The sequence below is a fragment of the Vicugna pacos genome, chromosome 13, assembly GCF_048564905.1.
Source record: "Vicugna pacos chromosome 13, VicPac4, whole genome shotgun sequence".
Classification (NCBI taxonomy): domain Eukaryota; kingdom Metazoa; phylum Chordata; class Mammalia; order Artiodactyla; family Camelidae; genus Vicugna; species Vicugna pacos.
Genome location: NC_132999.1, coordinates 16,526,951 through 16,554,621, shown reverse-complemented (window position 1 = coordinate 16,554,621; position 27,671 = coordinate 16,526,951). Strand labels below are relative to the sequence as shown.

At 39.3% G+C, this 27,671-nt stretch overlaps 1 protein-coding gene and 1 long non-coding RNA gene across 3 annotated transcripts in view; both read right to left on the bottom strand.

Moving 5' to 3' along the window:
• The window catches only part of WLS (Wnt ligand secretion mediator), a 124,135-nt gene extending 115,788 nt beyond the window's left edge, over positions 1–8,347 (bottom strand). For both annotated transcript variants that reach the window (XM_015240172.3, XM_006205349.4), the window contains exon 1: positions 7,530–8,347. In XM_015240172.3, the coding sequence (XP_015095658.1) occupies positions 7,530–7,635 (106 nt within the window). In that variant the 5' untranslated portion in view covers positions 7,636–8,347. The remainder of the gene's footprint in view (positions 1–7,529) is intronic.
• A 2,251-nt stretch (positions 8,348–10,598) lies between these two features.
• On the bottom strand, positions 10,599–27,671 carry LOC140700883 (uncharacterized). The gene is made up of 3 exons (XR_012079618.1): positions 27,591–27,671; positions 13,736–13,780; positions 10,599–10,679 (listed from the first exon to the last, which is right to left on the bottom strand). It is a non-coding gene; the product is annotated as an uncharacterized lncRNA (long non-coding RNA).

The window sequence follows — 27,671 nt, the reverse complement described above, 5'->3', positions numbered from 1 at the left end:
TTGTAGACTTAGAAAATGGCATAACCAAGCTCTACTAAAGTTGTATATAAAGCAGAAGTAACAGACGTGGAGTAAAATGTACATGCCATAGGACAATGATTTAGACTCATATTCTTATATGATCATTGACTGCAACAATATAAATATCTACCATTTGGGGAAGGCTCATTTTGAGACATTCAGTTATAACAGGAATTCGTGTTAGAGAGCAGGCTGACCTCTCTCTGCATTTTCAAACCAAAAATGAGTAATGCTTTGGGTCATTCCACTTCCCTCCGCCTAAGCAGCTCCATGAATCTGGAGGTGTCTGACAAAGTGCTGGTGACTCAAGGAAGAAAAAGAATAGAAAATAAGCAATGTCATGGCTAAGTATCTCCAGATCTAAGAACAGAGAGGAACAGGGAAAGAAAAGAAGGAGAGATTGATATAGGGTTAGGCAGATGGTTTCAGCAAAATGTCATCTGGGAATCACATCTCTGGTTGGTCTGGTTCAATGAGAAACCCAAAGGGTGCCTTTTCCTCCTGACAGTGGACTCCTCACTACAATCATCCATGTAATTGGAGGCCTGTGTCTTACATCAAAGTTGAGGGCGGGAGCCAAGGAGCTTTTGTGACTTATTTGAGATCATGGAGACCACAGATCATCTGCAGAGTTAGAGCCAAGCTCTCTACTACATGATGAGACCAGGCACTCTCTCTGGGAGGGGCTCAGCTCAAAACTAAAAGCAGCAGTTAACTGGCCCCCAGTCAGCTCTTATGAGCTTAACCTTATTAATCTGGGGCTTGGGGGAAAAAAAAAAACTGAGCCAATCACTTACAGGCCCATTACCTCCTGCATAAAGAAAATTCATAATGCCTTGCCAAAACAAATGTAATAACTTGGCCTCTTCTTTCAATTATCTCTGCTTTCTTAGAAACATGTATCTGTGGATAAAGCCTCTAAGTTAACCCAAGGAATTACCTAGAAGATTAAGAAGGCCCTATAATTCCTTGGGCCAGTGAAGAAAGAATACCCTTTACCAGGGAATATTAAAAGAAGGGAGTAGGAAGAAAAAAAGAGGGAACAGAAAGCTGCACTTAAAGGCTGGGGATTTAAACAGGCATAGTAGATAAAAACACAGTTTAGCTAAGGGTGGGAGTGAGGGGTGTCAGCTCAGTTTGATGGGGCGTTGGGGCGAATTGCACTAAAAGGCTAAAGAACCTTAAGATTTTTGTATCCTAAAACCTATGAGTTGCTCTTTTCTGTTATTTATCAATCCTTTTAGATTAGCCCAATTATGAAAAAGGAAAATGCAAACCACTTTATCATTAAGTTTGAGAACTTCAATGCCTCCAGCTGGTCCTCTCAACTCCCATCACTGTCCTCCTCTGGGGACTTTCTCTGGGAACCATTCACACCTGGCACATGTGTCTATTCTATTAGGCCACCATTACAACACCTTAGCGAAGACACAAGACTTAAATGAAATAGACACGATCATTTCACGTCTTGATGCTCTCTGTCACCCGTCATCTCTTAGAGCCTCCATCAAAACTGAGGGCAGCAAATCTTTCAATAGAGAAAAACCATCAGCATTTTTCCCAAAGAACAAAATGTACCTATTCACGGTGTCAGCATGGAAGCCTCTGGTTTGAAATACCCTCATTATCATGCATGGGTGTGTATATAAGCAAAAATTATCCATTGGGGAAACAGTTTTCAACTTTCAGTAAGAGGCTCTTCTTTCAACTGTTCTGTCATCACTGCCAATCCACACCCTCTAGAAACCTCTCCAACCCCAGGCGATTTCTCCTCTCCTCTTCCTTTGGAAAAGTCCAGACTTATATAACTGCATAAATATATTAAAACCACTAACTAGAGAAAATAAAATCGAGTAATCTTCCTTAAAGTAGCAAAACTCAAAACACTTTATGGTTAATGAACTTGGCTGCTTGGCCAACTGGATGATTCACAGAGTTATGGGGACTGGTTAGAACCTGTAAGAAACTGGTTGCACTGGCATTATGCAGACTTCTCAAAAGCTGGCCTCCCTTAGCACAGCTGCACTCCATTTCACTTATCAGATTTGATATTTTTTCCTTAAATAGGTTACCCAACGGTTAAAAATGAGAAATTAGTTGCATTTGTAGTGTTACTCATCATGTCTTTCTACATTCAAATCATTTTTATTCAGCCCTAAAAGTCAAGGCTTTGGGAGGTGGAGGCAGGAGCACCTAATGGCTGATAATTCTGGCTCTGATGTCAGATTGACTGGAACGCAATCGCAACTGTGACCCTGATGAGCTAGGTAATCTTGAGCAATTTTAAAAGGCCTTCCTTCTTGCACCTCAGTTTACTTACATGTATAATGAGCATAACAGTACCAAAAAGTCTTGCACATAGTGTCCATTTAACACATGTTAAACAGTATTCATGATTTTATTAATATATTTACTTCAAGATGAAATATTCATATAATTACTTGACGATATAATTAACAGGGCTTCCCATTTCACACGTTCTCAAATTCCCTGCAAATGAGTGAGAATTATCGTGATGTTAGAAACATAGTAGGAAATCTTGCTAGTGAACTTGGATTAAGAGGGACTCTTTCCTACCTCTGGTTCCCCTTAGGTTACTCAGCCTTTAAATCTCCTCTTCCTAAGCTCCAGCAGCCCTCTCCTGGATACATGGTAAGCTCTAATCAATACTTTGCACGTTAGGTAATATACATGAGCTCCAAGCTAAGGACCTTCATACAATATCAAATTGTAAATCTCCACAGAAACACCTTTATGAGGAAGATAAGGTAAGAATCTTTACTCAGTCTATATGGATTTAAAAGTAAATTTTAAAGGCCACATTATTGCAAAATATCAACTAGCCAGGAAAGGCTTTGAATCTAGATCTGGGTTCCAGGCAGGGAAGTTGAAAACCTTACAAAGCCACATTATTATCACAAGTAAAAGGGAAAAGGGAAAGTTCCAACAGAAGGCTAGACAGGCTGTACTGAATGATTAGATGAAAGCATGATTAGAGATTTCTAGCATTAGCATGATTTGGCTGCAATAACCAAGTAGATAGTTTAGTGTTTTTGAAGTCAAATAATAGAATTTCAATTACAAAAAATTTCCCACTCTTTACAAAAGAATTTTTGAGGTTCTTTTGTAAAGTACACCTACACACCATGTTAGATACTCTGGTAGTTAACAAAGAGGAAAAAAATGACATGGTTTATTATATATTGGAAAGCAAACCCTTATATACTCTGCATAAGTGTGATTTTATTTAATTTCTTAAAATCCTGCAACTTTCAAATAAATGATAGTAGCAGAAGCAAAACCTCATACAAATGCACAATTAAAACTATCCAGAAAAGAAGTAGACAAGTCCATGTAAAAATTGAGAAAACTGATTATATACATGTGTATATGTATGACATATATATATATACACATAATATTCTCAACATTAAAAAAAATTTTTTCAAAGGCTGCTCACATAGTCAGCCTTTGAAAGAAAGCAATCTTCCCTAAAGAAAGAGTAATGATCAATTTGTTGATACTCACTTGGATTTAAGTTTGGAATATTCTCATTTATGGCTGTGCTTAAAACAATGCAATAGTTTTCTATTCATGCAGTCCTGATCTTCATATGCTTACCAGTTTTAGAACAGGTGGGAACAGTGACCTGCTTTTTCAACCATTATATCCCCAGACATGACTAATTTGAAGCTGAGCAAATTGCACATAATGGGCCAGGGAATCAAGTTCATGATTTTGAGTCGGCTGCACTCTTGTTTCAGGGCACATGGTCTCCTTCCCCTCCCCCCTTCCACCACCCCTGCAGCTGCTTCTCCATGAACTAAATTCACCACACGTGAAATCAAAGGGAAATTATTTTTTAAATTTTCTGCAGGCTTATTTTTAAGGAGGATAAAGATTAAGCATATCTTTAAAAATATTTTCTTTTCCTTCAGGGGTTCTTAAATTTTTAAATTAATTTCAAATGCAAAATAAGTTAGCCATCTAAGAAACCTTTCTCGATACATAAGAAAACAATCAGATGCATGATTTTATAATGGCTCAAAGTTTTTACAAAAGCATGGCATACTTCACTGAATTCTTAAGACCTCAAATTCTACTACATAAGATACTGCTTTCCAGAACCTTCTTGCAAAATCCCATTAAAGGTTTAGCAGTATATAGACACTGGTACAAAACAAAACAAGCACAAAAACAAACTAAGAAAAAAAACTTGGTTCTAAGAAAGTTGTTGGAGTGGGGGGGTATTTAAGTTGACTAATCAAAAACCCAATCCCTCTTATTTGCTTTTTTACCTAATATTTAAATTTTCCCCATCAATTCTAGAAAGTTACAACCAAACACCAGTCTAAATGTCATATAAAATTGTCTGAGCACTCAAAAATTCATACAATTTTATAACTGAAAGGGACCTTAAACAACCTACCAGTGAGGAGTTTGAAGCTTTCTGGTTAAATGAAAAAGTCCCTGCACACTTTGTGCGCATGGTTTGTCATGATTGTTTGGGCTGCTGGTTGTTTGTTTTTGTTTTTCGTGTACGTGTTTGGAGCACTTACACTCTTACTATCAGGAGCTTTGCCATTCAGCTCCTCCCCTTTCTAGGTTGCCATGTTTACTTTCATCCAGGACAACAGTGATCAAGTAACATTATATATCAAGGCCAATTCAAGGGGAAGATGTCACTTTCTCACTTGGCCTCTGCAGGTGAATTAGAAAGACACTGCACACCCGGGACATCTGACTTCTGACAGAGATCGAAGGAGCTGAGCAGAGAAGAGTTGTCTTCTCACTGGGGAGGGTGGAGGAGGAGGTTTCAGAACTTTCCTTAGACTTCCCAGCCTACACACATTGCTACTTCCAAGCTGATTCCACTTGCCTAATTTGTTGAAGGTCCATCCTTTGCTCAGTTTCACCTGCTTTCCAGTTTAGGGAAGTTTGTTAGGAAAATTTATCACGGAACTTTTGTTTATATTTATATCCATGTTTAGGTCTTGTAGCATACCTAAGTTCTTAGATTTGTTTAACAGCAAAAGAAAAAAAGTAACTTTCTGATTGAGATAAAGGCTAAGCCACTATTCAAAGTGCTTGAGGTGAACTGGATTTGATCTTTTCAGCTTTCCCACCAGAACCTGGGACACAGCCTTGGCAACCGAGGAAGGGGGTATTAACTAAGAAGTAAACTTACAGTTTCTCCCAAGAAGTGTTATACAGAGCTGCTTTTTTTTTTCTTTTTCAAAGAAAACTGGAGCCAAAGCAGTTCATTTACTGAGGGGATCTAGACGTATCACTAACCTTTTGAGATAGTTATCAAGTGGGGTCACTAACCAAGTTTTCTAGGGGGGGGGGGACTCTTGGCACCACTTATTCCCGACGAGCCCCTCTTTGAACATACAACTGTTCTGATCCCATGGAAACTCCAATGTCCAGCAGCCACTTACTAATGCCCTTGGACCTTCTCCATAGTATAAGATTCCAGAAATTATACTAGTTCCAGAAGTGCCCTAAGAATCCCACAACAGCAGATAATGGGCTAGATCAGCTTTAGAAAAAGAAGCACACACCAACACACACCAGGGAACTATGTGTAATGGTTCGCTGCTTGTGCAAAAACCTCAAAGAGGATGAAGGTCAGACAGGGATAATAGGCCAATTTAATTCTGAAAGCACAAGGTGCAAGAAATTTTAATTATGGTCTGCCACTGAAATCACACAAGATCCAATGGCATCTAACTGCAACTGCTCATCAAGGGAGACAAGAGGTGTAATTGTAACCGCTGCATAATCACTGTGAGGGCACAGGGAAGGCTGCCTTCAGCTCCCAGCAGAGAATGTATTAAGAGCCTCGAAAAATCCAATACAGGGAAACATGGAGATTGCACGTAGCTAAACAGGAGCTTATAACAGCAGAGCCAGGGTGGGGAACAGAGGGAGAGTGTGTGTGTTTTGTGTTGGGGGTGGGGGAAGAGTTTGAGGATTCCAAGAATAAAAAGATTAAGCTATTTGACCCAAATTGAGGGCATGAGCTTGGAAAACTCTGAACCTCTTTCTGTTTTGTGGATACAGACACAGAGAAAGGCACGATCTCTTCCAGAAATTCTCTCCTTGGTGAAGCTTCATCCATTCTCCTTTGTTTAAACAGCTTGGATGTTACAGTGATTTACAGAACCAAACTCCCTTTCATTTGTTCCCATCAAATTCAAGTCTGGAGACAAAATGCCACGCACACGCCTCGAGATGCCCAAGCCTGTGCAGCTCTCGCGACCACGACAACCACGATGACGCCCGCGCTGCGCGGGTTCTGGAAAGGGACGCGCGCCAAAAGCCCCTCTGTGGACTCTCCACTCTGGAAAAGTTTTATAAAAACGCGAAATAAAGAAGCCAAGCCTCCCATTCACGCCGGTTGTGAAGTTGGCGCTGAAGTTTGTGCTGGGACATCCTAAATCTCGAGGGGGAGGGGAACGCGAGTGTGCGGAGAGGCGGAAGGATGGATGGAGATGGAGACACGGAGAGAGGAAGGAATTTTTCGAGTGGAAGGTCCCTGAAACCATCTTCTTCACCCGGAAGCCTGTTTGGCTCGGAGAGGTCCGGGCGACGCACGCCAAGGGAGGTCTTCTAGGGCGGGCGCCGTCGCCGGGAAGCCGGGGAGCTATCACCTGCGGGGGGGCTACGGCGGGGGCGGGGGCTGCTGTCCTAGGCGCCGGGCAGGACCAGGGACTCCAGACTCACCGGCTCTCGGGGCTCTAAGAAGTGGGGGAGGGGAATTCGCGAGAGGGCAGGAGGCCAAAAGCAACACCTTTCGGATACGCTTTTCCCTTCTGACCTCTCCAACTTCCCGCAGCGCCAGCCGAGAACTTTCTCCCACCTCACCTCACCCCATCCAGGCTCCCCGCCAAGGCTCGGACCTGCAGACGGCCACTGCGGGAGGTGGGGCGGGGGTGCGGCGAGGAAACCGAAGGCGCGAAGGTCGGGACCCAGGACGCAAACTCTCTGCCTCCAGCTGAGACAACCAAATGCGTTTACATATGCAACGATCACAGCCCTGTAACAGGGCTCCGGGTCTGCGCCCGGCGGAGTTCTCCGACTCTTCGGCTGGTCCTTAATAAAGTCCATTACGTTGCCCTCCGGGAGCTGACTGAGAGGGAGCCGAGAGAAAAACGGGGGAACGCGGGAAAAAGCGGGGGAGAGCAGCAATCAACTTTGTAACCCAGCGCTTCCTCGCGCGATCCGTCGCCATGCTTAAAGATTCCCACCCCCGCCACCCCCCACCTTCCTTTCAAGTGGATACTGAAACTAGGCCAAAACTTTTTCCCCTCCTTTTCTCTTAGCCACTAGACTGGATTGTGCCCCACGGAGCCCCATGGAGCTCTGCTTTCTTAAGCACAATAGCCGGACTAATTAGATCATAGAAGCAAGGCAGTGATACTGTAACAAGTAGCCCGAGAGGCAAAGAGGGAAGGGGCCCGAAAAGAGAGAAAGGGGGAAAAGTTTGCAGCTCTCTCACTTACCAATCAAGCCTCCTACCAGAAAGGCGATGATTTGGAACACGAGTAGAATCCCACCAACAATGCACAGCTTCTTGGTGCTCATGTTTTCTATAATTGCCCCAGCCATTTTTGCGCCCCCCTTTTTTCTTTTCTCCTTGAAATAAATGTTTTAGGGTGTGCTTTTTGCTCCCTCTCCCCTCACGCTCCCTTCTCTCTTGCCTCCTATCTGGACGCTGCAAAACTTCAGGGGTGCGGGAGCGCTGCGAGAATGGGACCGGGACGGAAGGCGCCCGCACGGATTCCCCTGGCGCAGCCGGTTCGGGCTCCCCCAATGCCCGGAGCTGTGATTGTGGCCGCTCCGCCGCCTGTGGACGCTTAAAGGAGCAGGGAAGCGGATCACATGACGCCGCCTCCCTCCCTTTCTTCCTCCCTCCCTCTCACGCTTCCTCCCTCCCTCCCTACCTCCCTCGCTTCCTCTCCCCCTTGCCCGCCTGTGCGGGGCTCTGAGCTCTGGCGGGTGCTGTTGTCCAGCTCCCGGGTTTGGGAGGCAGCCTGTCCTGCCCGGGGCTGGTATCGCTTGGGGGTGGATGTTGTTAAGTGGGTTCCCCCTACTCCGCCTCCCACACGTTTCCTCTTCTGGTGCGAGATTTAAATCACCCGTGGGCAGCTTTGCAGACCTTTAACTTACGCGTTGACTTTAGGAAATGGTCCCCACCCCCGACTGCTAGAACTCTCTTTAGGAAGGAGGAGGAGAATTTTTTAAAGGGACCCAATAGATGCTTAAGTCACAGCACGGAGATGCGGAATGAAGTCTCAGCTCGGCTTCCTTCTGTCTGATCCCAGCCTCGTTATTGGGCAAATAACCACCTAAATCCCCTCACTGCACCCCTTGAGGAAACCTGTTGTCCGGCCAAGTCAGGCCACTGTTCATTACCACATTATCCCCCACTCCATAGGTTTCCAGAGCCTTGACCCTGGCTCTTGCCTTGAAAGAAAATATACTCTATTCCATCGGAGTTCAAACCTCATTTTAAAACCAACAAGTCTAAAAAATCTCTCTTATTTTCCAAACCACCTCCATGTAGTTTCTCTGGGAACTGAACCCCTACAATTCCTGTATTTACTTTCTTACCTCCTATTGCAAGGACTTGTGTGTACACGTTTGTCTCCACCATTGAGCTGTAAACTCCTAGGAGATAGGGACCAAGTTCTATTCATCTTCGTACCCCCTAGGGTGCTTAACAAAATTCTAGCTCTAGTAGGTCCTCCGTAAACTTTTGTGGAATGAATAAATAAGTGAATGTGAAAGCAAGCCCATGGTGTGCATTTCAAAAGCCTAAAACAGAACTTATTTGATTTAGACGGAAGACATATTAAGTTACAATGTTTGTTGTCTCTTTGTGAGGGTATATTTATATTTATACTTAACTTCCAGGGGGAAAGGCAGGTGGGACTCTAGAGATTTCCTGCTCTATCAAGCCTAAATTCCTGGACTGGGTTGTTCCATGTTTTATAAACTGGCCACTTGGCCAGTACAACTCACATTGCCCAACAGACCCTTGATTTTTTAACAACCCACTCCCACACATACACGGTTCCTGACACCCACCACTCCTTACACACCTGGTTTCCTGTCCCTCCCCTCCCCCTCTTCTACACCTCTTCTCATCAGGAGAATATCCAAGTCCTATTCCCTCCTCTACTCTGTTCCTGAACTTCCATTGCCTTTATAGAAGATGCCATGCAGGTTACACTTCATAGAGGTGTTCATTTCTAGTCTCCAACTCAACTAGGCACTCCTTAAGGACAGGTACCAAACTTCATAAAATTCCATCTCCTTGGCATCTAACAGTTTTTAACAGTTCTGGGGATATAGGTGCTATTTACTCACTGTTTTTCCTTCAACCCTTTAACCAACAGGTACATATTCCACCCTTAACCTGTCCTAAGCTTTCTTTTCTAAGCACTTGAGGACACCAAGGTATGAAGATGCTTGCCACAGTCCTGGAGGAGCCCCAGTCCAGTTGTTTTTCACTGAATAGTGATTAACAGCCTTGACTTTAAAGAATATCAGATCAAATGGGAAGAAGTAGACAGAGTTATTGTTAGTAGTATCGGTCATCATTTTGACTGGTACCCAAATATACATAGACCAGCATGGGTTATTTGCACTCCTTCTTTACATTTTCAGAAGCTGACATCATTTTGTTTTTTTCCTGACAGGAGTAGGTTCCAAAGCATCATAAAAAGAATGTCCTTCTCACCTCTACTGTTAGTTAACTCCACATTCTGCGTTCTCATCTCAGCAAGCTGCCAACTTCCACACATTTAAATAGTAGTTATGCCTCTGGGTTAGAATTTCTTGTTTAATACCAAGGGACATTTCTAAAGCAAGGCTAATAGGACTCAATATCAAGATTTACTCTCCATTTGATACTACATTTCACTATTTAAGAAGAAAGAAGTGGTGTCCTATGCACTTCAAATGGGTATTGAATCTATAAGACATTCTTGGCTAGTTGAATTGGTTTATTCATTTAAGATTAGTGAGTCCTCAACTGCTAGAGCACTCCTCATCACCTCAGATCCCAAATGCATCTCTTTAGAATAACAGGCCTATCTCTTTAGGTTCCAGTGTCCACATCTGGAAACTAGAGGCTTGGAATTAAATACTGGTTCTCTACCAAGGTGATCCCCTATTTTGAAAGGACATTTATATAACCATTCTTCTAGAAAGAGATATATTTAATTGCTAATCAGTGCTTCTAACTTGCCTTATTTTACCAGTATTGCCAAAACAAGTATAGGGCAGACACCTGCAGTATTTATCACCATGAACTGCTTTAAAATTCACAATGTCTGAATGTTTGAATAATAAAGGTAACTGTTGGATCCATATTTCCCAAGGGAATAACACAGACAAGTAGAAAAGAGCATGAAGGAGTGTTTGAGTGGGCTGGATCTGGGGGAGAGTCTAGATCCCAGCTCTGCCCCATGGTGCTGTGTGTGATCACCACAGGCTGTTACACAGTCACCCACTCTGAGGCTCAGGTTTCTCATCTGAAAAATGGAGATGATAACAGTACCTACCTCATGATATTCTTGCAAGATATGATGAGGATGACCATTCTGGTGAGGTTAATGATGACATGATGATTATACTTAGGATCCCTTAAGGGAAAACAAAAACCTTGTGTTAAAAGATAGTAAAACTGATCACTAAGTGGTTCTTCCTCAGCTCTAAAATTTTATCATATTATAATTATTTTTGGAAGCATATTTTAGGAGCAGTCTGGGTGATTAACTCTATTTGACAAAGGTGCTAATAAGGCCAACTAGCATTGGTTATAAGGCCAACTAGTATTGGTTACTGGTTATAATAATAATAGTATAATAATATAATAATAATATTATTCCCAGTATTGAGCACTTAACAACAACATTCAGTGAACTTTAAACACAGAAACATTCTATTCTAAAAACTGCTCCCAACCACTAATAAAACACTTCTGGGGGGTAGGGTCACTAGATAGAGTGTCCAAAGGATGGATAATCCAAGGGTGCGATCCATCTCTGCCAACCAAAATTGATCATTCCAATTCCATGTCACTAGACTTTAAGTTGGGCATTCTGATGTATCCATTGACTTACTTGAAGGGTTTAGCATATGGAAGGTCATAAAGATGTTCAGTGCATACTTATTGAATGGATGAGTGAATGAACATATGAATAAATAAATATCTAGCTGAAGGTGGATTCACTGCAACTCCTCCTTCTCCCTCAACTGCTCATTCCTATCTAGCATGTACTGACTAAATGCCTACCTGGCACATTTTTCCTGGACTGAAGTTTACACACGTATCTATACAGGTGCTTTGTTGTCACCCTTGGCTTGCAAGCTCCTTAAAAACAAGGAGAGTATGACCTGAGCTTCTGTGTCTCTCACAGCCCTGGCACAGCAGCTTGCACAGAGGAAGGCTCAGTTCCTCCAGGTGAGAAAGCCCACTTTGAAAGCCATGGGCAGCGTATCATTATTGTCATTGTTGTAACTGTAACACAGAAATCTGAAAGAATTGCATCTACCTACTCAAACATCTAATTTACTTCTCAGAGGGACCTAACAAAAGTAATAATCCCACTCTGAGGCTTCTCATTCTTATAAATAGCTTTTATCCGTAAATGGCATCCCCGTGGCTCCTCTGTTGTTGGTATTTTCTTATAGTTAGTGCCTACGAGTGCGAGCAGGCATTTTGGGTTCACACTCTATTATTCAGTGTCACTTCTCTCTCTCTCCCTCTCTCTCTCTCTCTCTCTCTATATATATATACACTTATATATTTTTTCAGTTTCTTTCAAAAAGCTTATTTTTTTTCCTACACAGAACCACCCTCCCCTTCTTTCTCTGAGTCCCATTGTCTTGTATTGTGTGTACATACAACACCTTTTCCAGCACCTCCTTTCACACACTCACCTTGGGTAGGAACCAATTAGAGCCCAGGGCTTGGAAGACCAATACTTCTACCTGATCTTTAGATGAATTTGTTTAGTTAATAAATACCCCACTACTCCCTCCCTTTTTACACATCAGCACCTGACTGGCAGGTCTCCATTTCAACTTTTCTTTTACCGTCTTTGTACATTTCAACATTAGGTTTATTCATTGTCATCTTTAAGTCTTACTAATTGTATAGATAAACTTGAGGAAATTACTTACCTTTTTGAGATTTATTTTTCTTATTTCTTAAAAAAAAAGTGATAATACCAACCTCATAGGTTGTGGTAAGCATTAAAAAAAATAATGTTACAAAGTGCTTAGCGCAAAGCTGACAACACAAAGTGGGCATTCAACAGAAAATATTTTGTATGTTTTCAAGGAAGAGGTTTCTGTTCCCAGATAGCAAAAAAACAAAAACAAAAACAAAAAAAACTATAAAATACCTAATTACTGTCTCTTATGAAATTGCCTCTTTGAAATTGCAACCTGGAAGGGCAGGTAAGAAACTTTATAGATTTCCAGAGGCCTCTGGTGGAAAGCAGCCGACAACCTGCAGTAGCCAGCCAACCCCCTGCTGTTGCTCAGGCTTGAAAGAGGCTTTGGCAGAGAGCAGATGTACCCCAGTGTTCAAACCTCTGAAGTCACGTGTGCTGGGTTCCTGGAGCAGAGGTGGGGGAAAGGGCCTTTTCTCTTCACCTGTTTTCACAGTGCAAGCCTAGTGGGGTCTGAGCTGACTGCTCTCCCCAGCCCGCCATGCCCTCATGACCACCCTTCCTCTGCATCTCACCTTGTACTCTGTCATGCTCACAAGCTCCTCTCCATCTGCTGCTCCCCACCCAGAGGGGCAGTGGGAGGAGAGCCTGGTCAGTGATCCTGTGATGCGTAGACCACACTCACCACCGTAGCACAGTCGGCACACACATTTTGTTGAATAAATGAATGACACACAAACACGTTCCAGTCCCTGGCAGTCCAGGCGTTCAGGAAGTGGCCAAAGGCAGGAAGAGGGGCTCAGACTTAACCTCAGCCCCAGACCACCTCGGGTGAGAACAGGCCCTGACTTGGACCAAAGCCCAGTCCTTACACGATGCTAATTGTAAATTAGCTCAGAATCATCACTAAGTAGCCGAGCATGAAGGACAATCTCCAATAAAAACAGCTTCAGGTGTGTCTATGTGTCATGTGGGAAAGTAGAGGTTGTATGAGGATAAAACACATGAAAGTCAAGGATCTTCATATTTCTTTCCCACTAATTAAAGGAAACTAGGATGGCTGGGAGCGAGGGAGCTCAGGTGATTTCACAAATGTCAGCTACGATGGCAGCAAATAGCCCCTAATAATAATGCCAATAATTATAACAGCAACAACAATATGAACTTGTATGGATTGCTTCCTATGTACCAAGCACTCTGCTAAATGTTTTACATATGTTATCACCATTAAAACACACAACAGCCTTATCAGGAAGGCACTATTTTTTTATCATTTTAAAAAGGGGAAAGTCAGTTCAGAGAAGTTAAGGAATATTCCCTTGGCCACAGAGCCAGTAAAGTGCGGAGTTAAGATTCTACAGTAGACGGAACACACCATTCATTCAATCATCATATACGTACTGAGCTCCTGCACGTGCCAGGAGCTGCTCTAGACGCTGGGGGATAGCAGTGGGCCCGGAGCAGGCCTTGCCCTCATGCAGCCTACATCAGAAAGCCTACTTTGAAGCCTCCATTCTTACCTCCTTTATGTCCTTTGAGCTCACCAGAGAAAAAACCCCACAAGGCTGTGGAAGTGAGGAGAAATCACGTTATCACTGGGCTAAGCGGCCTCACTCCTGCTTTCCCATGTTCCCTGAGGAGACATTCATTCAGTTACCCCCTTTTCTACCGGTTCCCAGACAGGCACTGTTTTACTGTTTTCAGCTACTACTTTGTTCATGCGCTCAACTCTGGTTTTTTTTTTTTCCTCAGCACCTTACTCTCCTATCAAACTCCCTCCAATAAAGCCTTAAATCTTTGCAAGTCTTTCCTTGCTTAAATCTGCCACTAAGACTTTTCCAAGTTGAAGATCCATTCTCAAGTCAAATGACTCATGAAAGTAATTGTTAAGCATAATTTCAGAGTGTTTTGAAGACATTCTTGAAGAATACAAATTACCAAAAGACATTCAATGCACAAAATTAATTTTTGCTTAGCTAAGCTGCAAACTGAGTCTGAAATTTTTTTTTGATATTTTGTTGTCTTTACCCAAAATTTTAAGCTTCTTTATCAATATTATTCATCTTACTGTATAATTTCTATGGGAAAAAATTCCTGACCTCTGATATATGTCTTACTTTTCTAAGAAATCTGATACCTGAAGGCGAATTTGATGATAATTTTTTCATGTTTCATAAGGATTTATTATGCATTTATCATATGCCAAGTATCTGGCAAGTGCCAGGATACAAATACACAAAGGACAGATATGCTCTTGCTTTCCATAAAGTTTATACTCTCAGGTATATAAAAGGATTTTGGTGATGCAATGACTCTATTTGCCAAGGTAGTAAGTCCTAAAGAACCACCGGTATAAGAGGCATGAAAGACACCTCAGATCTGAGAAAGGGAAAGGACAGGGGCTACGCTCCTTGGCTGGATGTACAAGGTGCTCCACACTCTCGCTCCACCTAACCCTCAGAGCCAGCACAGTGCAGCACTGAAGAGCACGGGCTCTCGAGCTAGATTACCTGGGGTCCGAATCCTCGCTTTGCCACTTACCGGTTGTGTGCCTGGGCCAGTTAGGGTAATCATTTAGTCACTCAGTACCCTCGTCTGTAAAATGGGAATTATAATACCCTCCCCAAATATGACCATTATGAAGAGTAAATGGGATAATGTGGGTAAGTATTTAAAACTATCTGAAACATTTCAAGTAAAATGTATTTGCTAAAAAAAAAAAAAAAAGCAAGTTTTTTCCTCTTTTACTACTGCCACAAGGGCACCTTGGATTCTGTTCACGTTAACATTTTGATAAATCCCCAAAGCACCATGTGTTGTTGGATATATATCTGTTAGTAATTATTATTAGTAGTAGTATCATTTTCATCCTTATTAATTTATTGGTGCTATCTGCATAATTATTGGAAGTAGTATGAGAAGCAAGGATAAAGATCACATGGATCTGGGTGGAATTCCTTGGGCAAGTAACTGGAGCTCTCAGAGCCTCAGCTAAGTCTCCTGGAGTTGATGGCATCCTCGCAAAAGCTATGGTGAGGACTGAGCACATGCGATGTATAAAGGCAGTGCCAGGCATTTGATAAGCACTCAGTAGTGTAAAACTAGAGGAAGAGGGGGAGAAAGAGGAGGAGAATAATCTTAGAGGTGGCTGCCATTATTTAGAGAACCGAGGCTCAATGCCCTCAACCTGCCTTCTCATCATTCCCTGTTCAAGGACTCTTCCTCCCCCTGTGCTGTGTTCCCCTCAATGCCAGTTTCCTGTAATCTTTGTTGACAACTCTCTTTCATCAAACAACCCTACTCTTACAGAGCTGAGGAGCTGTCAGTTGGAAAGAATGGGCTACAAAGCTTCCAGGGCTGCTTGTTGAAGCTCCATCTTTCCACTACCACACATTCTTTGAGATACTTTTTATCCTCCTGCCACATAAGCAGATACAGTGTCTCCTTTGTGTGAACCCTCATATCTATTATATTATATTATTACATATATATATAATATATATTATATTATATCAGCTATATCTATTATATCCCTTCACACATGCTACCTGATATTGCCATTATTTGGGCACTTGTATCTGCTCCAGTAGGTCACAATTTTCTTTTTTAAGATAGAAGGACTGTGTTTTACTCAGAAGATCTTTTATTTAATTCTAGTAGAATCCCAGGCTCTTTAGTGATTATTTCAGATCTTAGCTACTTCCTGACCTTTGCCTCATCACTTCCTTCTCAAAACAGGTGTTCTACTTCACTGGCAAAGTTGGGGGAAGGAGTCATGAGACATAAACAGTCTCAGCCTCCAAACTCATCAATCTTTTCTGATGCCAGATCTCCAAAGAAGCAATGAACTAGTCTTGGGCAAAGTGTACAGCTTTACTTACGCATACTCACCTTTACTTAACACTCTTAGACCTATTTTAGAGAGCTGGCCAGCATAGCCTAAGAGTTAAGAGCATGTGTTCTGTTTAGTCCCGGCCTCCAGGGTCAGAATAAAGATTAAATGAGTTAGCATGTGAAAAGCACTTACTAGATAGCGCACATGGTATAACTTAGTAATTGTTAGCTATTACCTTCCATCACCTTCTACAACTTGCTCCTTTAACGATCTTCTTTCATACCTTTCCTCAATCTTACTCTCAAATCCTCTGCATCCTACAAAACATCCTTCTGAACCCTGTATTCTCCTCAATCCATCATATTCACTGGCTCCTTACCTTTGGTTATGAATCAAACTTCTGGAAAGAATACTTCTTATTTGCTGGCTTTAAAACCTCACTTCCCATTCCCTCCCTGACCTACTGCAGACAATTTAGATTCCAGACCCAATATTCCCCTGCCTCTACTCTGACAAAGATCACCAGTGACCTCTTTGTGTTCCCTAATTGATGTCACTGAAATTTAACACTCTTCTTTTTGGAACAAGCTCTCCTATCTCCCCGGGTGACTTTACTTTCTCGGTTATCCTACTGCTCCAACACCCCCTTCTGTCTCTTTCACAAGCTCCATTTCCTCCACCCACTCCTTGAATGTTAATATTCCTGAGTATTCTTTCCTTTAGCTCATCTCTTCTCATAGGGTCTGTGACCAAATCTGGATCTTCAACCCTAACCTCTTGACTGAACCATAGACTCACAGAACTAATCGCTTTCTAGACATCTCTGCCTAGACAAACCGCATGAACCACTATATAGTTTACATGCATAAACCAACCAGCTGTCTTCCTATCTCACTTAATGGTCCAATTTCCCAACCAGTTACCTAAGTTACATGTCTCAAAGTCATCCTTGATTCGTTACCCACACATCCAATCAGTTATCCAGACCAGATTCTGCCTCCCCTATTCATAATGAGCTACCATCTCCTCTCTATCCTCCCTACTCCTCTGCAAGTCCAGACCCTCATCTTCTGTCCAACTTGGGACAATTGAAGACTTTTCTTACCAATTCTCTAATCTTTGGTTTCTTTTTATAGATAATCCAGTCTGCACAGTTTCCAAGTGTGATCATTTTAAAACACACTTCTGTTTTCCTTACTTTCTGAATATAATTCTGCTGTATCTTCCCATTGCCTACAAATAAAGCCTACTTTTTAAGCCCATGTCTAGTAAAATTTCACTGAAAACTCTAAGATCTAGTTCCTTTGGACCACCTTTCGTCCCAGACTCACCAAGGCACTTCTTTGTATCTCACTATGAATAATTCTCAGTCTAGCTTGTGTCTTTCTCCTTGTAACATAATCATTGGGATAGACCAGTTGACCCCTAGGTGGTGTCACCAAGCTACAAACTCGTGGTATTTCTCCTGTTGTATTATCTGTTTAAAAGTGCTAGCTATTCAGACACCCAAATGGAAACCTAGAAATTACTCTAGACTTTTCATTTAAAAATGTCTCAACAGACACTGACAATACTACCTGCCAGACATCATACATTATGCATTATCATAATAACAGCAAACATTTATATCATACTTACTATGTGACAGACACCGTTTGAATTGAGATAGATATAACATATAAATACATAACACTTAGAACAAATACAGTATGATAGAAATACATACCTCAAATAGTGTGAGGATTAAGGGTTCTAACTATACTCATATGTATCACTTAAAACATTTTATCCTCACCATAACCATTTGAGATGCATACTATTGTTCTATTTTAGACACTGGGGAAACTTTAGTTTGGAGAGGATTAGTCATTTGCCCAAGATCACACAGCTCATAAACACTGGATCTGGGCTGTGAACCCAGTCAGTGCTGCATCAAAGTTCATGCAGTTAACAGTTACTCTCTTCTGCCTTTGATTCAATTAACACTAACAATAGCATCCCTTAAGGCTTCCTATGGATTAGACACTGCTCTGAATACATTACATGTATTACTTCATTCACTCTTTATAAGGAGGAGGGTATAGCTAAGTGGTAGAGTGCATGCCTAGCATGCACAAGGTCCTGGATTCAATCCCCAATACCTCCACTAAGTAAGTAACTAACTAACTAAATAAATAAATACACAAACAAACAAACCTAATCCTTACAAGACCCTCTGTGAGGTAGATGTCATTCCCCTCCTTCATTACCTAGACAGATAAACTTAAAGAAAGCCAAAAAAAAATTCAAACTAGAAAGCCAGAAGAATCTGGAAGTGACTACTCAGTTCAAAAGAGTATGCCTTTACTCTTTTAAAAGCTTGTTTCAGAATTCCTTGCAATTTTCAATTTCTGAAGTCACAAACTTTGATGTTTTTGAGAGTGAGGGTCTCATTCATTCAACCACCTACCTATTCAGCAAATGTTTACTGAACACCTACTGTATGCAGAACACTAAATACTTCAAAGAATGTTTCTTCTCTCAAGAAATTAAAAATTTAGAAAATGAAAAGGACACTGAAGCCAAGAAGTACAATAAAGTGTGACAAGCAGAATTATAGAGAGGTTACAAAAACAGACTCTAGAACCGGATAGACTTTGTTCAAAGCCTGGCTTTGCCACCTACCTCCTGTGTGATCTTCAGAAATTCATGTAAACTACTTATGCCTCTTTTTTTTTTTCATAGTACCTACATCATATGACTGCTGTCAAGACTTTGTTTTAATATATGTAAGACTTTGATCACTGCCTGGAAACGGCAGCACTAAGTAAAGGGCAGCTGTACTCAGCAGTAGTAGCAGTAGTTGCCTTTGTAATGGTATCACCGTACAAGGGTACACTGGCATTGGGAAACAGGAAACAAGAGTGTTTATTTTATGTTGGAGAAAGGAAAGGAGTTCACATAAATCTCTAGAGAAAAAAATTACTCTAGATGAGTTTTAAAAGAGGAGTTGGTGGTCTCCAAGTAGGCAAAAAGGAAAACTATAGATTGGCAAGGTTAAAATCGGGGAACAGTAACTCCTAAAACTCCTATATCTGACTGAAGAGGTGGTACAGTTGTCATTGTGTCTCCACCATATTGCTTTGGAGAGCATAGCCATGGGAGATAGGAACATAGTAAGGGTGGAGATGCGATGTTCTCATTATGATTATAGATCTTGAAAGCTATCATTTGAAACCATGTTTATTATTGGACTGGGAATAATAACACCTTCTCCCATGTTTGTATAGCACCAATTGTGTACAATTTTAAGATAATATCTTAGTAATCTTCTCAACCTTGGAGGTCTGGCCAATTATAATTATCACTATTTTCCATACGTGAAAGCAGAAGTACAAGAAAGGGAAGGTATAAACCCATGATTGCTCAAAAAGTCACCGGTGGATCTAGCAAAGGGACTCTCATTTACAGCTCACTGAAGGGTCCAGAATAATCAGATCATACTGATTCCACACTCTCCCTCCATTTCTCTCCTTGCCAAGGAAAAACAGAGCAAAATGTTGTTACTAAAAAGGCTAAGGTGGAGTTAAAGACAATTAGAAATAGTGATGGGCTCTGCAGAAAATGTTGGATGAACTACAATATGGGTTTCTGACGATGAGTGGGATTGATGTATTGGAGATAAGTTAGGTTGTTTGCCAGAAGGAAACATGGGTTAAAATTTAGATTGATGTATATATGACTTACATATAGTAAACTACATAAATCATAGGTGTACATATTGATGAATTTCTACAAATAAATATATTTGTTTGCTAAAGATTCCATAACAAAACACAACAGACTGGGTGGCTTAAGAAATTAATTTTCTCACAGTTCTGGAGGCTGTAAATACAACATCAAGGTGCTGGCAATGTTGGAGTCCTCTGAGGCGTCTCCCCTGGCTTGTAGATGGCCAGTCTCTTTCTGACTTTCACATAACCTTTGCTCTATGTGCTTGCACCCTTAATGTCTCCTCTTTTTCTTATCAGGCCACCAGTCATATTGGAATAGGGCTCTTCCCAAATGGACTCTTTTAACTTATCACCTCTTTAAACACCTTATCTCCAAATACAGTTCCGTTCTTAGGTACGGGGGTGGGGGGTGGGGGGTGGAACTTTAGCATATGAATTTGGAAGTGGACATAATTCAGCCATAGCAAATACATAGATAAGATACAGAACTGCCTCGATCAAGATACAGACATTTCCATAAGGTCAAAGGGCTTTTCTGTGCTCTTTTCCAGTCAGTCAGTCCTCCAGTGCTAATCCTTTTTCATCTTTATCACCATGGATAAGTTTTTTCTTCTTTCTGAACTGCATAACCTGCATTTGTTATCTTTTTGACTACTATTCCTCCCCACAAAATGTCTGTGAGATTCATCCACGTTATTGCATGTAAAAGTATTTTATTTCATTTTATTGTGTTATTATTTTATAATTACATAATATTTTAGTTGCTTCCAGTTTTTGGCTGTGGTGATAAAGTTGCTGTAAGCATTCTTGTATATGTCTTTTTGGTGGACATAATCATTCCTTTTTGTTAGGTATATAGCAAAAGTAGAATAGGCTAGCCTACAGATATATGGGTATACTTAATGCTAATAGATACTGTAGAATAATTTTCCAAAGTAGGTATGCCAACATATACTCACTGGCAATGTAAGTTTCAGTTGTTCCACATCTTCATCAACATTTATCATTATCAGTCTCTTTAACTTTAGCCATCCTGGTGTGATGTATGAGTATATATTATTGGAGTTTTAATTTGTATTTCCCTGATGACTAATGCTGTTGACTTTTGGTGATTTGATATCCTCTTCTGTGAAATGTCTATTCAAGTCTTTTTTCCATTTTTTTAAACTGATTGACTTTTTTTCTTACTTATTTGCAGAAGTTCTTTGTATATTCTGGATACAGACCCTTTTTCAGGATTTGTATTGCAAATATCATCTCTTAGTCTGTGACTTGTCTTTTCTCTTTTTAAATGGTGTCTTTTCATGAATAGACATTTTTAATGTTAATTAAATTCAATGTTTCAATCTTTCCTTTTACAGTTTGTCTTGATGCTTCATTTTTAGAAACCTTGGCTTTCTCCAAGATGGTGAAGATGTTCTCCTGTGTTTTCACCTAGAAGCTTGATTGTTTTATTTTCACATAAAAGATTACGATTCATCTCAAATTAATTTTTTATACATCTATCCAATTGACCCAGCACCATTTCCTTCCCCCAGAATTGCAGTAGTGGCTATGCAGCAAATCAGATGATGCTATTTGTGCCCGTCTTTTTCTGGGATATGTATTCTGTTCCATTTGTCTGTTTATCTCAACTGTGGTAACACCAGACTGTTTTAATTATTGAAGCTTTATGTTAAGACTAACAGATTTGTTCTTCAAAATTGCCTTGGCTCTTCTAAGTTTTCTGAATTTCAAATAAATTTTAGAATCATCTTGTCAATTTCTACAAAAGAACTTCCTGGCTTTTGACTAGGTTTGCATGTTGAACCAATTTGGCATGAATTGACATTATATTAAGTTTCCCAGTCAATAAACGTCGGATTTCTTCTACTGATTTGGGTCTTCTTTAGATTCTTTTAGTTGTATTTTATATTTTAAGGGAAGAGGTCATTCACTGTATTTGTTAGTTTATTCCTAAATAGTTGGATTTTCATGTTATTATAAATGGTAATTAAAATTCTTTTATTTTCTGGTTTGGTACTGATATATATATAAAATTGGTTTTCTATATGGGCCTTCTATCCAGTGACCTTGCAAAAATTAATTTATTTTTATAATTTATTTGTAAATTCTTTTGAATTTTTACATTAACAGTCACATCATATATAAATAATGACAATTTTACTTCTTTCTTTCCAAACATTACTACTTTTATTTTGTTGTCTTGCCTTGTTGTAATGGCCAATTCCTTCAGTACAATGTAAAACTGAAAAGACACCTCTATGATATTTATTTTGGAAATGCTAGCCAGTGCAACTGGACAGGAGAATAAAGAAGATGAAAGAAGGAAACAAACTTACAATCATTTGTAATTGATGTAATTATAAACCTAAAAAATATAAATAATTCAAATAAAAAACTACGTAGAGGAATAAAAATTCATTAATCTGGCTAATCACAAACTTAGCATAAAAGATAATTACTTTAATGATTATCTGTCAAAAAGAACGAAAGGAAATGTCTCATTCACAATTAATATGAAATGCTGAAATTCTAGGAGTTAATGTAACAAAAAAGCACAAAAATTAAAAATTCTTCTGCGGTACATAAAAGAAGAGTTAAATAAATGAAAAGATATCCTTAATTTGGGTAAAAGGGCCAATATTTAAAAGGCATCAGTTATCCTTGAATCAATGAAAAATATGAATCAAGTTTTTGGGACTTTTTTGATACTTGAACTAAATGATGCTAAAATCCATATGAAAAATACATATGTAAGAAAAAATTCTAAAAGAGAAGAATCATGAGGGACATGACGAAAAAGTATTTAGAACTGTATTTCCCTGACCATTGATTAGACAAAGAGATCAGTGAGACAGATAAGAGAATCCATGAATAATCCTGAATAATTTTCAGAATTTAATAAGTGATAAAAGTCAACTTTAATAAATGAGGAAAATATGAATTGTTGAATAAATAATATTGGTAAGACTAGCTGAACATTTAAAGAACATGAAGCTGAATTTTCCCTCTTCTCCTTTTATACTAAGATGTAAAGAAAGAAACTTAAATGTGAAAAAAGAAACCATAAAATACTTAGAAGAGAACATGGGATAATATTAATTCATTAACAATTTTGGCCTAGGAAAAATCCTTTCTAAGCATTTTTCAAACCTGTAAGCTATTCAAGAAAAGTTAATATCCAAATTTATATCTTAATATTTTAAATTATTATCAATTTTAAAACTCTATGTATAAAATGGGATCACTTTGCTGTACACCAGAAGCTAATACAACATTGTAAATCAACTATACGTCAATTAAAAACATAGTTAAGGTCAAAAACAAACAAACAAACGAACAAACAAAACTCAAAGCAGTAAAAAAAACAAAAGGGCCAAATGAAAGATAAGAACAGATTGGAAAAAATATTTGTAATACGTATGACAAAGCATTCTTTAATATACCAAAAATTTCTCACAAATAAGTGAATAAAAGATAACCCAGTAGAAAAAATGTGCAAGGGAGTTCATGGTAAAAATCTTAGTAGACAATTAACCATATTTCAAATTGTACAAATTAAAACAAGAATAAATTGTCATTTTTTTCTTTCCAATTGAAAAATTAAAAGATTATGTAAGCCCAAGGCCACAGGGAAATGGTATTTCTATGTATTGTTGATAGTATAAATCACTATAAACCTTTTATAGGAAATTTATCAACATGTTTCCGAATTACTAATGACAATATCCTTTGACTTCCATCTTAAAATTTATCCTACTGAAGTACTTGCAAAATTTTTCAAAGATATATGTACAGGAATTTCACAATTTTTTCTGTAGTATTGCTTTTAATAGTGTTATGGGCTGAGTTGGGTCTCCCCAAAATTTGTATGTAGAAGTCCTAACCTCCAGTACCCCTGAATGTGACTGTATTTGGAGACAAGACTTTTAAAGAGGTGACTAAGTTAAGATGAGGCTGTTAGGGTGGGCCCTGATCCAATCCGACTGGTGTCCCCATAAGAGGAGATTAGGACACAGAGGTGCACAGAGCAAAGACCACATGAAGATAGAGAGAAAACTGCCATGTACAAAGCAAGGAGAGAGGCCTTAGAAGAAATCAACACTTAGAATGCCTTAATCTCAGGATTCTGGCCTTCAGAACTGTGAGAAAATGAACTTCTGCAGTTTAAGCCTCCTAGTCTGTGGTATTGTGCTATGGTAACCCTAAAAAACTAATACAAACTATAAAAGTGAAATTTTTTCAATAGCTTATAAAAGGTAGAAAATGTTACCAGTAGTTTTCTCCTGAAGTTGGGATTATAGAGTAGGGAGGATATAAGGCAAGGAAATTTTGTTTTACCTTCTATCTCTCTATTCTGTTAATACTTAAAATATTGAAACTTTATTACTGCTGTAATAAAATAGTTCATCTTTAGCAATGGAGAACCTGTATCAATTGTATGTGTGTGTCAATTTTTAAAGTCCCAAAAAATGCAAAGAAATCTCTTTTGAGAGCATACAAAGTTTCTCTTATTTTACTTATTTTTAATTTGCTGTTTCTTCATGATCTAGTTTAAAAATAGATGTAATTCATTTTGATTCTTTGTCTCGTTCAATTGCTACTCATTTATTAGTATTGTTTTCTATTGTTTTTCTTTCATAAATCTTTGCGTTTATTTCATCTTTTTTCAAAATTTAAGAAATCGTAACGTTATGCACTCAAGAACTGCATTAAAGTATTTAGAAAAATCCCTTGGCTTAAAGTTGAGTTCTTTATTTTTCAAGAAGACATTAATCAAATAATAACCATACTGTTGTAATAACCCTCTCTTTTAATTACAGTCTAGGCCAGAGGGTTAGGGATAAATATATGGTAGATAGCACTGTTACTGGGCAATGTTCCACTCTAGACACAAGTCCACAGCTCTACTTCAGATCTCCTTAGAAATATGATTCTCAGATAACTAAAGGAATACAAAAATAGTATAGTCACCAATTATCAGTTGGCCTTAAATGTCAGTGTAACTCTATCGACAACATTTGTTCCCTTTATTTTAGGAGAATATTATTGAAGCCTAAGTAACTATCCCACTCTGGTTAAAAACATGGTAGTACGAACAAGTTAATAAAGGGAGAACATGAAGTTTACTTAACTCACCTGAAGACTGTGCAGATGTTCTTTAAGCAGAGAGATTCGTTCTCTGAGTGAATGAGATGCACTAACTGACGGGCAGGAACATCCCTGGGTCTTACTCCTCTACACCCTCTCACAATTGGTTTGCATCAGCTACAGCCTTCACTGACGTTATAATTCAATTGAACAAGCATTATTTTATGGGCCTCCTATGGGTCTGGAGATTTTGTTAGGTTCTGTCAGGGCAACAAAAGAAGTAGATGAAATCTGAAACAGCCAAGGCTCCGTGGAGAACATGAGGAATCAGATACCAGCAGTAGCTTTTGCCTGCCTCAACCAGAGGGGAGGCCATCCTTGCTGCAGCTCTTAGTCTCAGGGGTAGGAAGTGCAGAGTGAAAGGACGAAAGAGGAAATACCATGTGACTTGACAGAAATTACACAAACTATTACCTTAAAGGTCCATGTTTAAAATGCATTAATTACCTATAGCTTACTCACTTGGTCATTCACCTTGTTCAATAAATATTTATTTGGTGCCGGTTGCATGCCAGGCAGTATGCCAGACACTGGAAATACAATGGTACATCACATGGCCTTCCTGACTTTCAGGAGCTCACAGAGAAACAGTTTTGACGAAAAGTAAATTAATGACTAGATTTCCCAAATCTTAAAAGATAGCTGGAGAAATCCTAGTTCATGTGCAAAGAAGGATTTTTTTAAATCAGCAATGGATTCTTAGTCCATTGTTAAAAAACTCAGCTCATGTTTACAAAAATGCTTAGCCCAAGGTTGAGAGAAAGGAGAAGAGAGTGGGGCCTCCTGCATTTGAATCCTAATTCTGCATCTTCCTATGTATGTGAATTTGTTTAAAGTTCTAGAGTGTCTATGTTCGTTTCTTTGTCTGGGGATAGCAAACTGAGGATGACAACAGTGCCTAACTCACAGAGCGGTTATGAGGATTCAGTTAGCTATACATGTGAAATTTAGTAGTGCATGGCTCATAGTAAGCTCTGTTATATTTACATTTAGATATTTCAGATTTAAAGATATAGTACCAGCTTCCACAGTCAGAAAGAAAACTAAAGTGAATTAATTAAATTTAATAAATGTTTAGGCATCATTACAATCTAGGATTATGTCATCTAACCAATTACAGCTCGATTTTACTCATATACTCAAGAGGGGATACAGACGCATTTTAATGTGCTTGGCACAACATGGGGAAAAGCTTCCAATAGTTAGTCTCCAGGTACCATAAGGGATTATACATTATCCCTGAGCACAGAAGACTATCTATTATCAGGCACTGTGCTAAGTGCTTTGCCAACATTGGTGATTCAATGTCTTAACTATAAATGTGAACTCTAAACAGTTCTGAAAACCAAACTTCCATAAGGCTATTTATAATCTGTGTTTATCCCACTTATGTGAGTATATTCATATGTTTTACTGAAGAAATGCTAATATGTATGATAGATTTGAGTATTCTACAGAAATAATTCACTTACTTCCTCCTGAAATATATTTCCCTAACTCTGGACTTGGCCATATGGCTTGCTTTGGCCAATGGAATGGAGTGGAGGTGATGAGAGTGGGGACTTTAAACCTGCTTGTGAGGTTTGGGTTTGGTTTGTCTCTGGCCTTTCTGTGATTCACCCTGAGAAACCCTGTCCCAGGAACTGATTCACCCTGAGAAACCCTGTTCCAAGAAGAAATGCAGAACAGCCTCCCCAAGCTTCAATCTGGGGTGAACCCAGCCAATCCTAGCTGAGCCCAGATGACCCCAAAGCCCAGAGTGGTCATTCCAACTGACCCACTGATCTCTAAATAAAAAAGACAAAATATAAATTAAAAAGATGGCTTTTGTAAGCTATTGAGTTTTGGAGTATTTTGTTACAAGGAATGATGGAGGCAGTAGCTAACTAATACAACGTATTCAATTTTGGACTCTGGTGGGGGTGTTGCATAATATTCAGTATGTTCACCATATTTCCTTTGTAAACGTGCTTTCTAAATTTTGAAACACATTAGGCCTTAGGGTTTTGGATAAGAAACTGTAGTTTTGCATTTTATATAACCATTAGAACACTCCAATGAGATATTCCCTGTATTCTTAAATATTAGGCTATTCTGCTTTTCATAGATGGTGTTCATTTCTAGTAAAAAAAAAAATGCAACACACACACACACACAATGATTTACAGTTACACCTATTGTCTTTACTGTTAAAAATTTTCTGATAACTTCTAATCTCAATTTTTGGGAAAAAAATCATAAACACTTTGCATTTGTTGAGATAGTCAATTTAGGTTTTTTTTTCTAACAGATTAAAACATTAGAAGGGATATGGGTATAAAACAATCATTTTAGTGGTAGGAATAAATTAAATCACTCAGAGCTAATATGTGTTAACTGTTCCTTGTCTAATGTTGCTGTGGATTGACTGTTAATATTCAGAGTTCACAATAAACCACTCATCTTTGCCATGAAGGCTAATTTCGATTTCAAGCTCATTACCTGATTTCATACATTAAACCAACGACAACTCTTGTGGTATTTACTTTTGGGGGATTTTCACTGACTATTAAGAGTTCCTCTGACTAATGTTAGTCATTAGTCAACCTTTTCTAGAAATTATCTGGTTGCTAAATATTAAAAGTAACAAATTATATTAATGGTTTTATCACTATCGGAAGTTTGAAACTTTACCTTGTTTAAGGCAAGCGGGCTTCTTAAGTCTTGTTTCATTTCCTGGTCAGAATCAGGTAACTGACTCTTCTTAAGGTGGAA